The 16,326-nt window shown below is 37.5% G+C and overlaps 1 protein-coding gene across 2 annotated transcripts in view; it reads right to left on the bottom strand.

Moving 5' to 3' along the window:
• Positions 1-16,326, bottom strand: part of SLC24A2 (solute carrier family 24 member 2) — a 94,485-nt gene that overhangs the window by 44,203 nt on the left and 33,956 nt on the right. For both annotated transcript variants that reach the window (XM_010226160.2, XM_010226161.2), the window contains exon 2: positions 762-800. In XM_010226160.2, coding sequence (XP_010224462.2) covers positions 762-800 — 39 coding nt within the window. The remainder of the gene's footprint in view (positions 1-761; positions 801-16,326) is intronic.

Here is a 16,326-nt window from a genome sequence, read left to right as displayed (position 1 = left end):
TTAGTACCAGGTCCAGTAGCCCACCTCTCCTTGTTGGCTCCTCCACAACCTGGGTCATAAAGTTATCATCAACTCACTGCAGGAACCTCCAGGGCTGTTTGTGCTTGGCTGTGTTGTCTTTCCAGCTGATATCAGGGTGGTTGAAGTCTCCCATGAGAAACAGGGCCATGAGGCTACTTCCTGCTGACTATAGAAGGCCTCATCAACTTCTTGCTCATCCTGGTCAGGTGGCCTGTAGCAGACACTCACCACAGTGTCTCCCACATTAGCCTGCCCTCTAACTCTTACCCACAAGCTCTCAACTCACTCATCATCCACCCCCAGGTTGAGCTCCATGCATTCCAGTTGCTCTCTCACACAAAAAGCAACTCCACCACCTCGCCTTCCCAGCCTGTCCTTCCTAAAGAGCACACAGCCTTCCATGGCAGCGCTCCAGTTGTGTGAGCTATCCCACCACGTCTCTGTGATTCCAAGGAGATCATGATGCTGGGACTGCACACAGATCTCCAGTTCATCCTGTTTACCCTTATGCAGCGTGCATTGGTGTACAGGCATCTCCGCAAAGTAATCGAGCTTGCAGGTTTCCCAGGAGGGGTGGAAGAGGACCCTCCATAATCATATCTTATGTTAACTTCCCCACTTCCATGATCCTGCTGGATGCATTCTGACTTTGGCTGCGTCACACTTATCATCCTGTCCATGTAACACTCCTCTTCCCCCTTCTTGCTTAGTAATAAATGCATATACTCATTGCTGCCTACCGTCAGGGTTTGGTCATCCTTCTCTCCGGCATTAGGTGACTGCATGAAGGGAAACAAGAACAAAAACAAGTGTCAGATGGAGCATGCATAGACAGAAAGGCAGTAAAAGACTATATACACATGAGCTGATTCTATGAATGTTACGATTTTGAGCTAATTGACCTAAAGATTTCTAGAGATTAAGATCAAATTTTGTATCTGATTTGTAGTCCTACATTTCATTTTAACTTTAATGAAATTAACAATTGTGTTTAACAGGCACCCAGAACTCCTGCCACCACAGAATTACGTTTCCAAAATACACTGAAAATTTTGTAATAAAGTCATGTTAATTTTATACCTACTTCATTTAGCTCCAAGAAGGAAAGTTAACACCAGAACACATGAAATGAGAAACTGCAGTAAACAAGTTCTAATTAAAACAAGACACAGTGCAGACTCTAGACTCTCACCCTCCTTTCCACTTGCTAGTAAAGTGTTTGGCACAAGCTGGCACCTGAACCATCTCCTGCATACCCAGGCATTGCTGGGGGCATCGCTCAGAGCAACAGATGATGCTCATGCTCGGGAGTGAGCTACCCAGGGCACTGATGCTTGGACAGGAGACACGCATGAGCATTAAGTATCGTGGCATGAAGTGCAAGACAAGTAACTATGAGCTAACACTGATACTGGAAAAGACCACTTGTGCTCTGTAATAACTAACAGAACAACTGAAATCTTTGCATTGCAAATGTTACAGCAGCCATTAATATTAATTTCAAGAATGATCTCTCTTCCAACCTGAACCATTCTCTGATTCTGTGAATGGATAAGGAGGCAAAGGAAACAGACAAAAAGACCTTTGATATAATAAGGAAACTATCTGTTGCCTGTAAAATTACATTGACACAGTGTGAGAATTGGATAGAAACAAGTATGAGTTTTACTCATCTATTAGAGCAAACCATAATGGGAAGAACTTTTTAAAAAGTGGAAAGAAAAGGAAAGGAAAATACAAACTGTGTGTTTGCATGTTAATTCTTAATTAATTTCTTAATTTGAATATTAAAAAAAGGTTTGAGCATAGACAAAAGTATGTTATGCATATACCTGAGTAATTTAGTCAAAAACAAATAGATAAGTAACAGTGCTTTAAGGGCAGAAGGAATTGAAAGTGTTCAGCAACTCTCTAAAACATTGAGCACAGACTTAATATTGGAGGCATACCTGAAAATCATTGTAGTTAAAGGTAACAATGTTCTTTTACTTGAAATGGAACCGATGTAAGCTTACTGAATGTATAAAATAACTAAATTGTTACTTTTACCACATAATTAAATTTCTATAATTGATGATATAAAAATAAAAAATAATGAATTAGATTATTCATATACATTAAGAAAATAAATAAAAAGGTAAAAATATATATAATTAAGGATTCTTCCTAAGAGTACAGAATGTGATATAATGCTGTGATTTTTTTAAATTTTTTTTTTTCACACTTGATCAATAATGCAATTGTTCCTGTGCTTAACTTGTCAGTCAAGTTATGCTCTAGCAGAAATGTTCGACACTGAATGTTAAGGCAAAAATGTCCTGCAGTTTTTTTAAAAAACAGTGCAAGACTCTGCATTTTGGAGATACTAATTACAAATAATTTTAAAATTATTATATAGATTAAAAATATCCATGCCTTATAATAGTGGTTTTAATTTGCTTGTGGAAAATTCAGCATCACTGTTGCTGTTTACAACCTGTATTTGATAATATTTTGCCTTATTAGAATAGCAAATTAATTTATTTTCATATTGTTCCTACTGTTTATATGGAGATTCCATTTAGACATTCAATACTAGGAAGTTTGGATTTTACATACTATACAGCCAAGTATTGTATTTCCCTTGTAGAAACATTTATTAGTCAGACATGTTACAAAACCTATTAATGTAACACAAAATTTACAAACTAGCCGACAAAATTTACAAACTAGCCCAAATTTAAAATGGCTATATTTCTTTACCCTGATTGTGAATACTGTATTTTTCGATATACTGAGGAGTGATTTTTAAATCATTTTCTATAGGGATAACTTTACTCTTAAATCATGGTAACCACAGAATATCAGTTTCTTCATGATAAGAAAGGGATGAAAATTAAATGTAACCTATGTTTTACTATTTTCTGCAAGAGAGTAGTAGTGGAAGAATACTTAATCTTTTCCAATTTCGTATTATAACTTCTCTATCAGTCATAGTCATGCAAAATGAATACAGTGCATTCCAGTAGAGTTATTCAAAAGTATTGAAACAATACCTCTCATTACACTCTGTTTCAAATTATAAAGCAATTAATCACTAAACATTTGCTAGATTTTTATAGAAGTCACTAAACATAGATAGCATAGACAGACAGTTCTTAGAGGTCATTCATCCTCCTTTCCATCCTGGTGATTTTGTCTTAAAGTTTGCTCTGTCTGTGCTAAAAGCCTGAAACCATTTTATTTTGGGAATAATCCAGATCAAGTCTATTTGCTAAGAAGAAATGATCTTTAGTATTCCTTTCACACATCTCTATCTTTCACTGACGTAAGTCCATTATTGATTAAACTCGATGTCTTCCTTTTCAATGCTCTTATCTTACAACTTCTAGAAGCTAAACACCTATCTCTGAAAGTGTCAGAAATAGCTTCACCATGTAACAATGCTCAATAATGTCAGATAAATGTCTTTAAAGATATTACATTTGATTACTGATGAATGAATTGTTCAAAGGAGTCTTGTTATATCTTGTCAGACAATGTTGATATCAAAGAAATTAGTTCAAGTTAAATAAATAATATGAAACATTTCTAGAGGGGGCAAAATAACTTCCTTCCTACCTTACTGTGTAACAAATTACAGCTAAACAGAATCCAACACCAACATGGATGCCCAAGCAGTTCTTTACAGTCTTTAACTGTTGTAAGTATAAGAAAATTTTTATCTTTTTAAGAAATATTTATGATTGCAGTGATGTCCAAAAATCTATGACATAAAAGCATTTGTAGTCTCACTGCTAAAACTCTTTAAAAAATGTAAACCTAAGGAAAAAGATGCCAAAGAGCTAAGTGACCAAATATATTAGGAGCACTTTGATACTTCTGCCCACTTTAAGAAAATGTATAATATTTGGCAATGATTTGGGAGCTTTATTCTTGGAAAACTCCTGAAGTAACTCATGCAAGAGATGTTGCCTAATTACAAAGTAGATCTCCTTCAGCTTTCCTTTAAAATAAACAAAACAAAAATCTACAATGAATTCCATAGTAGCCAAATAAGGGTTGTAAACTATCAAAAGCTTTTCATCTCTGGTACAGAGTATTAATAAATGTTAAAAAAGAATGGCTAGTAGCATCAACCACCCACTAGACTGCCCCATGCTCTATGTCAAATCAGAATCAGATGGCTGACAAATTGCAGCTCTATCTTCCATTTTAGTTTCAGAAGTAAATTTAGAACTAAATTCTTTAGTTTAAGAAATAAAAAAATGGAGCAATTTGCTAATTGCTGACCCCATCCCCTTCACCTAACATAAGGGAGGAGGCATTTGACTTCAGCTCCATCAGCACCAAGAAAAACTGTTAAACAACAGCAGGCAATAACATGACTAGATGTCAGCATCCTTTCTAAAGAGTGGGTTGACTTTTGTTTTCTGCTTGCTACATCTTTGCCAATGATGATAACTACAATGATGCATTTTTTGTTAGGCCTTTTGGGGAATAACGAAAGTTCATGGTGTTTAGTGGTTGGCAGACTGTGGTCCTGAATGAAGTATGGCATCTCTAATTACCGACAGAATACAAACCCAGAGAGGGTTTTGCTAACATGTCTCAAGCATGTATTTTAGAGAAGGACTTCTATGAATCTCTCCTATACTTGTTTTCAAAAGTAGAATCTGACCTATGCAGTTTTACACCTTTCAGTGAGCCACTGTGCATCTGTCATGACATAAAGTATAGGTGGTAGTTTTCTTGGTGCACTGGTCTACCTAACCTTTCCAAGATACTTAGGCTTAAGGAGGTTGGGCTGTTTTTTTTTAAGATGAGTTGCAGAAGAATGAGATGCATTTCAAAGGCAACCACTGTAGTCAATCTAGTTGACTTAAAAAAGCTGGATCATTTTAAAAATGTAATCTCCTGGGGTATGCTAATAGTGTATTTGGAACAGAATGATTAGGTACTTCTTGGAAAATATGGGCACAGATAGCCTAATGCCTAACTGGAAACCAAACCAACAAACTCAGCTGGACATGTTTCAGAAACAAATCTAATCAACTCAGAGAAGGAAAAAAAAATAAAGCTTTATTTTTGCTTGGTTCTCTTTATATGTACATCTTTGTGTTTTGCCAGACAATGATGAGCTTCCTAGGTACATATTCTGGGCCTAGTGCAAATCGAGGGATACTGTGAGCTACCACAACACTTTTCAGCTTGATCCTCCAGCAGATATATTTTGGCTGCTGACAGGAACTTGGGAAAATATTCACCTTGTAATAAAAAGTACCATGCTAGCCCCAACACATATTCATGTGCTATCTTTAATGCACATATTAATTTGCTATCTTGTCATGCACAAGCATGACATCCTGGCATGGTCTGGCATGGTTTAGTCTTATTGCACTTAGTGTTTTAGTAGCATTGCATTTAGTAACCTTGTGGCTGCAGTGGACTCCAACTCAGTTTCCTCTGGATATTCCTGAAAATAAAAGTTCCCCCTCACTCAGCACCATGAAGTCCATGAAAGTTCTGTCACTTGCTGCAATGGGGCCATCACCATTTGCACGATGAGGTGACATTTCTTTTTAGCCTGCTCCCTCTTTTATAGAGAAAAACTGTCAGTGAGAGGGGAATATTTCTGTGTTTAAACAGTGGTAAACTGATCGTGGGGATTTCAACCTACATATTACCTGCTTAGTACATCATTTGCTAAATGTGACCTGTGACACAAGACTGAGACTCTTCCATTGCCAGTAAAATCAATCCTATACTATTTTGCTACCAATACAGTTAAGAAATTCAGGATCTGCCCCATGTTTCTTACCTTCCCTGAACTTACTTAAAATCAGGTATCCTTGGCTTAGGACAGTGAGGGAACAGCTCAAGCTTATAGACTTGATGAGGTTTTAATCACCTTAATGTCGGAAGCAATCACACAGTTTAAGTTACCATCCCACCTTCATTTCAAGCTTAATGCAATGAAGTCACCTCTGTCCTGTGCTTTAAATTATACAAATTGACACACCCGTTCTGTATGTCTGTGTAAGACTTTCAGGGGAGAGGAATACACTTTTTTTAAGGAAGATAGAATTAGGTGCTTGTAGCGGTCAGTAGATACTCATGTACGCGAACCATTTGCTCACAAGTGAGAGGAAATACATCTATATGGATTTACATGGTAGCTTTAAATACCTGGGTTTAAAATGTTAACAATTAAACATTAAACATTACCATTAAACAAACTGCACATTTGGGGCCGGGCTGGTTTTTGGCTGAGACTCAGGCTATACCATACAAACTACTGGCAAAAAATGCCAATCCTTTGCTTCTCACAACTCTGATAAACTTGAAGAGCTGAACAAAAAGTCGGCAAAAAAAAGCGCACACTAGGGCACGTCTGCCTAAATATACAGATGATCTGCTACAGATTATGGTAGCCTTAGAGTTTGCCTCACAAATAGTCACAATGATTCCCATGGAGGAAAGCGCATGATAAATCTTAGCACTTTTTTTTCTGCTCTAACGTTTTATGACGACTGGATAAGTCTCTTTGCTGCGGGTGGGCTCTACACTGCAGAGGATGCACCACAAATACAAAAGCGCTGCTTTTCACTCGTTTTCCTCTTCTAACAACTTAAGAGATCCTGGAGGAGATAGGGAACTAGGAGATGAGGCGATTCTGGGAGATCGAAAATGTAAACTAAGTAAGTGAGAGGGATATGCAAAATAATGAAGTACATTGAGAAATCCAGCTGAATGATATTGAGAAATCCAGAAATCCAACTGCTAGCAATTAGAGTTTGCTGTAATCTCAGAAGAAGGGGACACCAATACAAAGTAAAAAATTTGGGCACGTCAAATAAGAAAAAGTGAAAACTCTGGCATGCTGCATCTGTACTGTGGGACTACTTTTTTCCATTATACATTTAAAGTGTTCTACCACACACATAAAATAAGGTCAACCAAAAGGTCGATTTCTAATCTGTGCTGGTGCCTGGAGTTATTCCTCCCCAGGTGCAGGCCCCTGCACTTGTCCTTGTTGAACCTCAGGAGGTTCCTCTCTGCCCAACTCTCCATCCTGTCCAGGTCCCTCTGAAGGGCAGCACAGCCCTCGGCAATGTTGAGTTTGGTGTCATCTGCAAATTGCTGAGGGAGTACTCTGTGCCCTTGTCCAAGTCATAGAGGAGCAGCACCAGGTACCACAGGCCTCCTGCCAGACTTGGCAGTCCCTCTATATTCCTCCCCTTCTGATAACCACTTTCATCACTTCTTCCTTGGTGTCTGTGATCACCTGAAATGTGAAAAATTTGTCATGCAAAATTTTGTCTTGCACCTAGTCAAGGTTTGGGAAATGGTAGGCAGAAATAAAGTGGACAAGAAATAGAAAAAGAAACATTACAGAATGACCTGCAGGTTGAAACATTAGCACTGCCTTGAGAGCAACCCTGTTAGAGTTGCAGGCAGAAAAGCAGGTCTGAATTTTCAGTCTTCACTTACTACCATTAAGCAGAACAAATCAGTATTTTCCTCACAATAAGTGAAGAAAAAATAGCCCATCAGCTTCTGCTTACACTGGTCCCTCCTGCCTTATTTTTTTCTACAATGTTCTGCTTTGCATTATGGTGAAAAATGTGCAGTCCTGAAGTCAGGAGACCTCCATAAACTGGGGACACCAAGTATATGTTCTGGAGGGTTTAGCAAGAAACTACGCCAAGAGCAAGCAAGGAGCAGTGCGCGGAGGGGTGTTGGGGGCGCTGGCCAAAGCACCTGGCATCCTGTTGCCGCTCTGAGTGCCATCCCTCCCTTTCCATTTACAGCATGAGCGAGGGTAAGAGTATATCTCTTTACTTCCAGGCTGCTGCATGTGCTTTGCTGTGGGAGATCATGCAATGCTACTTTGGACATGAGCTAAAACTCACAATGTGCAGGGTTTTTCATTAAAGAAAGAAACCCCCCTCCCCACACACACTACTAGTAAATCCATTCCTCTTTTGTGTAACCCTATTCTGTTACAAAAAACAGACAAAGTCTGTATTCTCTGTGCACTGCTGTCGGGCCAGGGACAAGACATGGTTCTCTGTGCCTCCTTTTAGTGCACAGCTGTCCCCCAAACTTGCAGTCTCTCTAACTTTTTTATGTTATTGCGTTATGTCTTTTTCATGTTCTATGTTTTTTATCTCAGAACCTGAGGACCTAAGATAATCAGCCAGAAATCATGTATTTTTTAGATGTCCGGAAGTAAATCGTAAACTACTTTTTGGCTATATTAAAAATTCCTATTGCAACAAATAAATACACACATTTGACTCCGTTTGTAAAAACTTGAACAAACAATGCACCCATGATTTTCTTCACAGTATTCACTCAAACCTTGGGAAACTGTAGATTTATCAGCCTAAAATTCCAGCTTCTCTCATATGGCATTCTGTGAGATACCACATTTATAGTTTTTCCTAATAATCTAAATTATATTTGATAAGTTTACTGAATGGAAAAGACTTTCTAAGTCTCTTATGTATCAATCTTTATTAAGGTATTCTATCTCCGTAACTGAAATTCCAAATAAATAAATAAATAATGTATAGATATACTTTTCATACCATTCACTTTTAAAACTTCTAGTTAAAATTGAATTATCAAAACCTTTTCCTCTGATTAATACAGTCTTTGTAAGTACATGAGAAAAATTAAGAAGGTCAGGTAAAATCAACATCTTAACAGAAATGAAGAAATAACAAGAATGGGGGAGTTTTCTATGGAAAACCTCAGAAAAATTGAAACATCAGGAAAAACTGGCTCAGATTCTGATTTCACACCCCTGGGAACTAGTTCCACAGGATTAGATATAGCTAAGGAGAACAAGGGCAGGATGTGCTGGAACAAGCTGGAGGAGATGAAGTGTCAGTCTCAGAATTTGTTATGTGTGGAGCAAAATACAGAGAAAATAAAGGACGCTCTTCTGCAGTATGTATGCCTTCTGCCCCTGGGGCTCTGTTGGCAGGTTGTCCTTCCTTTGCAGATCAGAGAATAACTAAAACACCAACTATTGCATGTTGTTTAATAAAATGCTGCCTCCTCCCCGGGAGCTACTGGCCACTGATCAAACTGTGGTTTTACACAGGCTTGCCCTGCAAAGGTGCTCCTGGGCCACAGCTTCTCCAGACACTGCTTTCCAAGGGTGATTTCAGACACACAACCTGCTTTCCAGAACCCTCCCTGCTCACATGGAGACTGATGTGGTGCCTTGCCAAACGCCAGCACCCCGAGCTCACACTGATATTCGCTGCTGACGGTGCACCATGCGAGCGTGGGGCCTCGAGGACCTGTCTGCTTACTCAGGCAAGAGTAAGCTGGATGAATTGCCAAGTTATTTTTAGAAAAAAAAAGTCATTTAAATAACTTTATGTACTAGCTATAGTACATAGTATCTATGCTATCTATATCACAGTACTATCACAAGTTTCCAAACGCTTTCTTAGGTGTGGGCAGATTAGGGTGAGTGGTTTCTGTTTCAGCTAGTGAAGAGACTGTATCCTCATCCATCCATCCATCCATCCATCCATCCATCCATCCATCCATCCATCCATCCATCCGTCTGCCCGCTCCACGAGTTGCCCTGCGGGGCTTTGTGCAAGGGACAGGTGGGTGGACAGGGCTCAGCCATCTCCTGCTCCCGGTGCTGCTTTCAGCCCCGGCCCCCGCCGCGCTTGGCCGCAGCTGGGTAAGGACACGGCTATAAAGGACTCCTTGAGCTCATTAGAGGAGCCAAGCAGGATCTATAGCAGGACGCAAACCCTCCCGCACTGCGCTCCTCACCAAGCGCACGCTCAGGCTGGTCATAAACAAGAGCTGCTCCTGTCTGCTGGATTAATGGTGCCGTCTGGGAAGGCAGGGCTGCAGGATCGATCTGAGATATATCAGTGACTGTTGTTTTTTGTATTAAGGAACACAACTGCAACATCGCTAGTGTCTGGCAGTCTTCTCGGGACAGCCATTGAGAAGCAAAGTATGGATTTGTGAGGGGACAGACTGGTGCCTTCCCCAAAGAGGTGGACTTGAAGCCAGGACAGAGGCACTTTTTGCACAGGCCCTCAGAAAACTACCCTCCAGGCTGTGTGTGTCCTGCTGATACAGAAGAGCTGAGGCTTTCCACTCCTCTGATGGAAATAAGTCAGTAATATGACTATACAAGTACTATTTATAACTGTACTGATATGAAAAAGGCTCATCATTCACATTAGACTAGAGAAATCTCTACCAAAAACAAATCAAAAGATCAAAAAAAAAAAAAGGCAAAAAAGCTGCCAAAACACAGAAGTTACAAATTTCTGTGAGCATGGAGAAACCTCATTCTTCCCACAAAGGCGAAGAATGTCCTCTTAAACTAGGACATACACTGACAGCCTGAAGATTTCATCTTAAAAATCGTTTATTTTCTACCCACGAAAATGCAATGGATCCAGCTGCAGACTGAACTCTTATCATTTTTTTTCAGAAAGTATAAATTTTGATTTATATTTTAAATGAAATCTTGCATCAACCTTGCAACTGCCATACTAACAGTGAAACAGCAAAGGCCTGGAAGCAGTAATTTCCAAAACAAAGAAAAATCACTGACTTCTGTTAAGAAGATACCTACCATTGGATCAAAAGAATGCAGGTTGCACACAGCTGTGAAACTGTGTGATGGGGCAGTTTGGATTCTGCTTAAATGGAAAGAAAAATTTCTACATTTTCATCACTGCCATATCAATTTCCTACAATGATAACTTGTTTACGGTTAAACTGAAACAAAATAATTTAAAGCCTTTGAAATAAATTTTTCATTATCTTTTTTTTATTTACTTTCCCCTATTGGGAGTTGTAGTACTATTTTGCCTAATTATTTCAAGCTTTTTAATATAGGCTTCTGAAGAGAAATAATCAAAATTGTTTTCTGTCATCTAGGACCTCAGAGTTCATTCTCATATGTGTTGCCCAGCTTCTTTAGGAAAATACATTCTTTTTTTCTTAACTCATTTGTTCCTTTTATTCATTAGTATGAGAGAAACCTGACTCTGTGATCTAAGGTCTACCTGTTTCTCTTTGCTGATAATCAGAATTATTTTATCTGCTAGACCATTTATTTCTTCTAAAACAGCCTAATTTACCACTTATACAATTTGATGCATTGAGTATCTAATGCTTACAAAGATTTCTGTCTTCAAAAGGAAACTAAAACTGCATAGAAGGATCTCAGTTTCATGTATAAATTGCTATTTTCAACTTTATCCTTGCAAAAAATAAAGCGTTGGAAACACAGACTTAACAGAAACAATTCACTAGGATTAAATCAAGAAAGTTGCATTTTGCCTTACAAACTGAGAGCAATCTGAGAGAAAAAAACTGGCTTACAAAACTAGTCTAGCATACAGTGAGAAGTGAACCTTCATCTTACACATATATCCCATATATTCGGCACTTTCTTGTGGAAGAAAATAATTTTCTAATAATCTATCTTTTTGGCTCCACCAAATTCAAGGATTCATTACAAAAAAAAACCCAACCAACCAACCAAACAAAAAAAACTAGCTGGAGAGGGGGTTGGTTCTAAGTGACATTTCAACTTTAAGTAATAGGTGATCAATTCTTGCAAATGAGTTCTGAAGAAATAAAAATTTTTCTTATGTATTTTTAAGTCTTCTCAAACTGATAATAATTTGAGAATCTTAATCACAAATTTTCTATTTAACTTATTTAATGATCATCAGTTTGAAACCTCCTGCAAGAGAAGGTTTGATTCAGGACCTGACTAAGAGTCAGGTTTTCAGATATATGTTTTCAAGGAAAATGTATTTCACACAACCAATTTGTTTGCTTTTTTTAGCTGCAGCACGAATGTAAAAAGGCCAAATATCCTTGTAGATGGACCAACTAGGGTGAAAAATCTTAATTTTGTAGTTTAATTGCATCCCCGTGGACATTTATTGTACTTTTTCACTCTCTAAAGTGTTTTTCCAAACATGTGATGGTTATCATGTAGACCATTAAACTTCTACAGCACTAAACCCATCAGCTTGCTAGGGACTGGGATTTTGGAGACTGAATTCATATTTCTATGAAGAAATACATTAGGATTTTATAAGCTCAAAAAGACTTATGAGACTAATAATCCTTAAAACCTATTAAGCTATTAAGGTAACCAAATAAAGCATCTGCATTTTGATCTGTCTCCAATCTAAATGCTCAGCATGAAGCTTTCTTAGAGATATAAAGGAGGATGAAGGCATCACTCTCCAGTAGCATAATTTCCTATACTTCAGCTTCCGCTAAAAAAGAATATGAAGCTTAGAAACTTCTTCCATTTTTTAAAGTATCTCATCCAGAGTTATGCCTTCAAACTGAAAAAGAAGTTTTCACTGCTAAAATGTTTTCCCATCCCTTAAGGTACAAGATAAAATGCACTTATTCCTCTAGTCTATTTATATGTTTACATGCTTGCACTGTTTTATCTCTTGCAAAATCTGTGTCTCTGGCTTCAGGGCAGGCTTGTTACTTAAATTGCCACACTACCCCCTCAGCTAGCTCTGCTCCATCTTCACTGGCTACTATGATGATGTCCACAAGTTGTTTTTTGGGGGGCTTTTTGGTTTTTTTTTATTTCATGCTTTTCATTCAGAATCTGCCTAACAGTGAATTTCCCTGATTACTGCGACAGACAAGTTCATGACATAACAAAACTTAATTAAGCAGAACATTTTAGTGATCGTTGTTTGGAGACTGCTATTTGCATTATAGCTATTTTCTTTTTAACTCAGGCAGTAAGATCCTTAGACTTAATATTATTTTTATACATCTGTATCTTACACAGGACCAAATAAAGAGCCATAGCTTACAGTAAATTTATAAAATTTAACTATTAAACTTAATATGATGTCATCACAGAAGGGATAATCCTAGCTTTTCTGTAATAAGCAAACAAGTATCACATTTGTTACCCCCAGGAGTCTTCTATTTAATTTATGTTGTAAAACAAGTTGTAGAAGTGCTTTATAGTATTGTTTTTATAGATTGATTTTATAAATTTTCTTAACCAGATCTAAGTAAAGATGGTAGTGCCTCCATCATATATTTCAACAGCAGTCACCATTTTATGCAACTTCAGTCACAGAAATACTTTGAATGTTTTTTGGTAACTCATCTCCAAAATTTATTATTTCAAAATCACAGAAATGTTATTCTTGAGTATTTCTGGTAAAAGTTGCTAAACTGAAGACATTCTGTCATAAGGTATTTTGCTATTTTACCTTAATTGAAAAATCCCTATTTTGACGAAGTATTGACATTTCTTTAACTGTAACTTTCCTGCCTTCTGCAACTCTATTAAGTTTCACCCTAAAGATTAGAAAGGCATTACAGATAAGCCAGGCAATCAATACCAGTTATGATAACAGAGTCTGCTTCCATGGCAAGATACAACCATGTAAGATACAGGCACGGCACCAAATAAAGAGAACCTGCAAAGAAGCATCTTTTGCCACAAGCAGTGAGAAGCTCACTACTTCTCCCAAGCAGATAGGATGCACAGAATTGCACAGAGCTAATGGGTAAGACTGCAAGCTGTAGACAGACCTGTGGAGGATCCATATACATGCTGATGAAATTACACCTCCACCTGAGTTTTGCTTTTTTTTTGTTAGACAGGTCAGATAAAAAGGTTTTAAGTCATTTTGCATAAATATGTCTGCTCTGGATTGAACAAAATTAGCAGTGCACATAAGTCGTATTTAAATATAAGATCATTAGACTACCCAAATCACTCTTACCAGAGGTGCTTTACAGTCAGATTAAACCAGCTGTGCTGTTCCTATGCAAATAGAAAAGATAAGCAGGATTTGGCATGTGATCAGACTGATTTCAGGCATCTCATTCTTCCCCATGAGCTGTTGGGACACAACTTTCCCTGAAAGGAGTGAGAGAACAAGACCAGAGACCATTCCTGGCTAGCGCTTTTCGTGCAGAACAAGCACTTCATTCCTCCTTGGACTCTTCTACTGGTACTAATATACCTCTCTGACTACGCCATGCATTTTCTTTTACAAAGCCTCAGAACACCTTTATTTTATTTATTTATTTTTTTTAAGGAGAAGTTATTAGCACAAGTATGACAATAACCATTTTTAAAGTCTTGTGGATTTAGACAGGAAAGGTCAAGGAACAACTCAGCAATAAAATTTTATTTTCATGCTAATTAAAACCTGTTTTAAACAATGCTCATTATTTGAAGTGAGTGGACGCTGAATGCTGAAGATGGCCTTAAAAGTGTGTGTTTAGGTTTTGAATTTGCCCTTGGATTTTATAGTTTTCACAATAAGTGGTGAATATCTGACCAACACTTCAACTCAGTATATTTAAAGCAGGTCTTACAGCATCTATCTTCCCAGAACATGTTTGCAGATGCAGCCTAATCATTGCTCTATAATAAAGTAGAGCATGCACCATGCAATAATAAAGTAGAGCATGCAATACATGCACCATTTTGCTTAAACAATATTTATTGCTGGAGTTACTCATGTGTAAGATGTCAGTAGGCATCCCGACTAACTTAATTCACCTTTATAAATCAGCTCTAGATTTTCCAATACTCTAATTCATCAACAGATTTATAGGAGAGAGGACTTTTTTTTTTTTCAACTACATATATTTTGGTCAGAATCTTTGAATGAAGGCTAAGTCGATTTTTGTCAGGTGTGGCAAGGCAAAAAAATTGGAAGAAATTTCAAGGAATACATTAAGTCACACTTCATGCCAGTGCTCTACAGGACACAAACAGCTCCAGGCAATCAGGCCCAGTCTTGGACAGTTTTAGCATTTGCTTCCTTTTTGTCATGTGGGCAGTCTTATTTGCACACATGACAATCTCTTACTTGACAATAAATGGTAGGTTTTGAAATGTTTTCAAGTCACTTATTTTAGTCCTTGAAATGATAAAGGTGACTGGGATACAAGGATCTTAGCTTTATTGAGAGTTCAATATATTAAGACTGAAAAGAGACAGACGACCTAGCAGAGCCAAAGGAGGAAGAGTAAAAAGACACTCAACAGCACTTCTTTTCCTGTACCCAGTAAAAAACAGGGAAACATTAAGATTTTAAAAATACTGACAATGTAAGATGAAGCTAAGAACAAATCCACTTTCTGCTTCTAACATGCATGTTCCTTTCCCTCTGCACACCCCCTGCAGGTATATAAAATGATTTGATCCTTGAGCTCCAAACTTCAAAATCTATTCTAAAATTTTAAATCTGATGATGTATATTTTGATTGCCATAAAATGTGTGCTTAAGAGCCTTTGTGAAGTAGGTCCTTAGGGAATACCATGACTTTTTGACTAGGTATATAAAACATGAAAAGAGGAAGAGCAGCCTGCCAAGATGTTTGTTTCTCTTTTCCCTGATACAGAGTAGAAGGCTGTACTACAGAATTTAGGACAAACTAAACTAATTTAGGACATATGATTTTAAAATCATATAAATATGCACTATTAGCTCAGATCAAACAGTCCGGGAGGTAACATCAGCCAGTAGAAATGGTTCTGACCAAAGAGTAAAAAGATTAAGATGTACTCTTGGCTGCTCCTTTGATGTATTTCTATTTTGTTTCCCCATCTGCAAAATTAAGATAATGATACTGACTTTCTCGTGAAGTGCTTTGACAGTCACACATGGAAAATTCAATGAGTGGTCTAAATATTTGGTTTAATCATATAGTACCTTAATTTCCCTTGTCAACTGATATTTCTGTCTCCGTCTGCTTCTGCTGAAATCCCATGCATCTTGGACAACACTTTTCATAGAGATAATTAGAACAAATATTTGAAGACACAAACTTTTTAGCAGAAGCTTTTGGTTATAGGAATGCATATATAAATCCAAATATGAGAAGCAAAGCACCTCAGTCTAACCCGAAATCTTACATAACAGAAATAGATGCCGTTGATACTGTGATATTTATATAATACCTCTTCTTTCAATATTGTATTGACAGACTGCTGTTCCATTGTCATATTGACATGTTAAGCTGTTATCCAGTGACCTAACTAGTCCTTATTTATAGTATGAGAATTTTCCATTAGTGTGAAATGAATGTGCAAAAAAAACAAAACAAAACAAAACCCACACTTTGCTCTTATATTCTGCAGGGTTTACTGCAACCTCTGATAAACTTTTTAGTTTATACTTTAGCAGGCAGGAATTTTCTTAACAGAGCAATTAGGAAACATGTTAATCAACTGAATCTTTTCTCCTATAACTCTTCTTCAAAGTTCTTGGTTCCACTGATCCAGATGGA

The sequence above is a fragment of the Tinamus guttatus genome, unplaced genomic scaffold (genome assembly GCF_059628265.1).
Source record: "Tinamus guttatus ecotype Peru unplaced genomic scaffold, ASM5962826v1 Tinamus_guttatus_pri_ptg001022l, whole genome shotgun sequence".
Classification (NCBI taxonomy): Eukaryota; Metazoa; Chordata; class Aves; order Tinamiformes; family Tinamidae; genus Tinamus; species Tinamus guttatus.
Note: the sequence above shows the minus strand (reverse complement) of the source record. Positions and strands in the feature narration are given on the sequence as shown.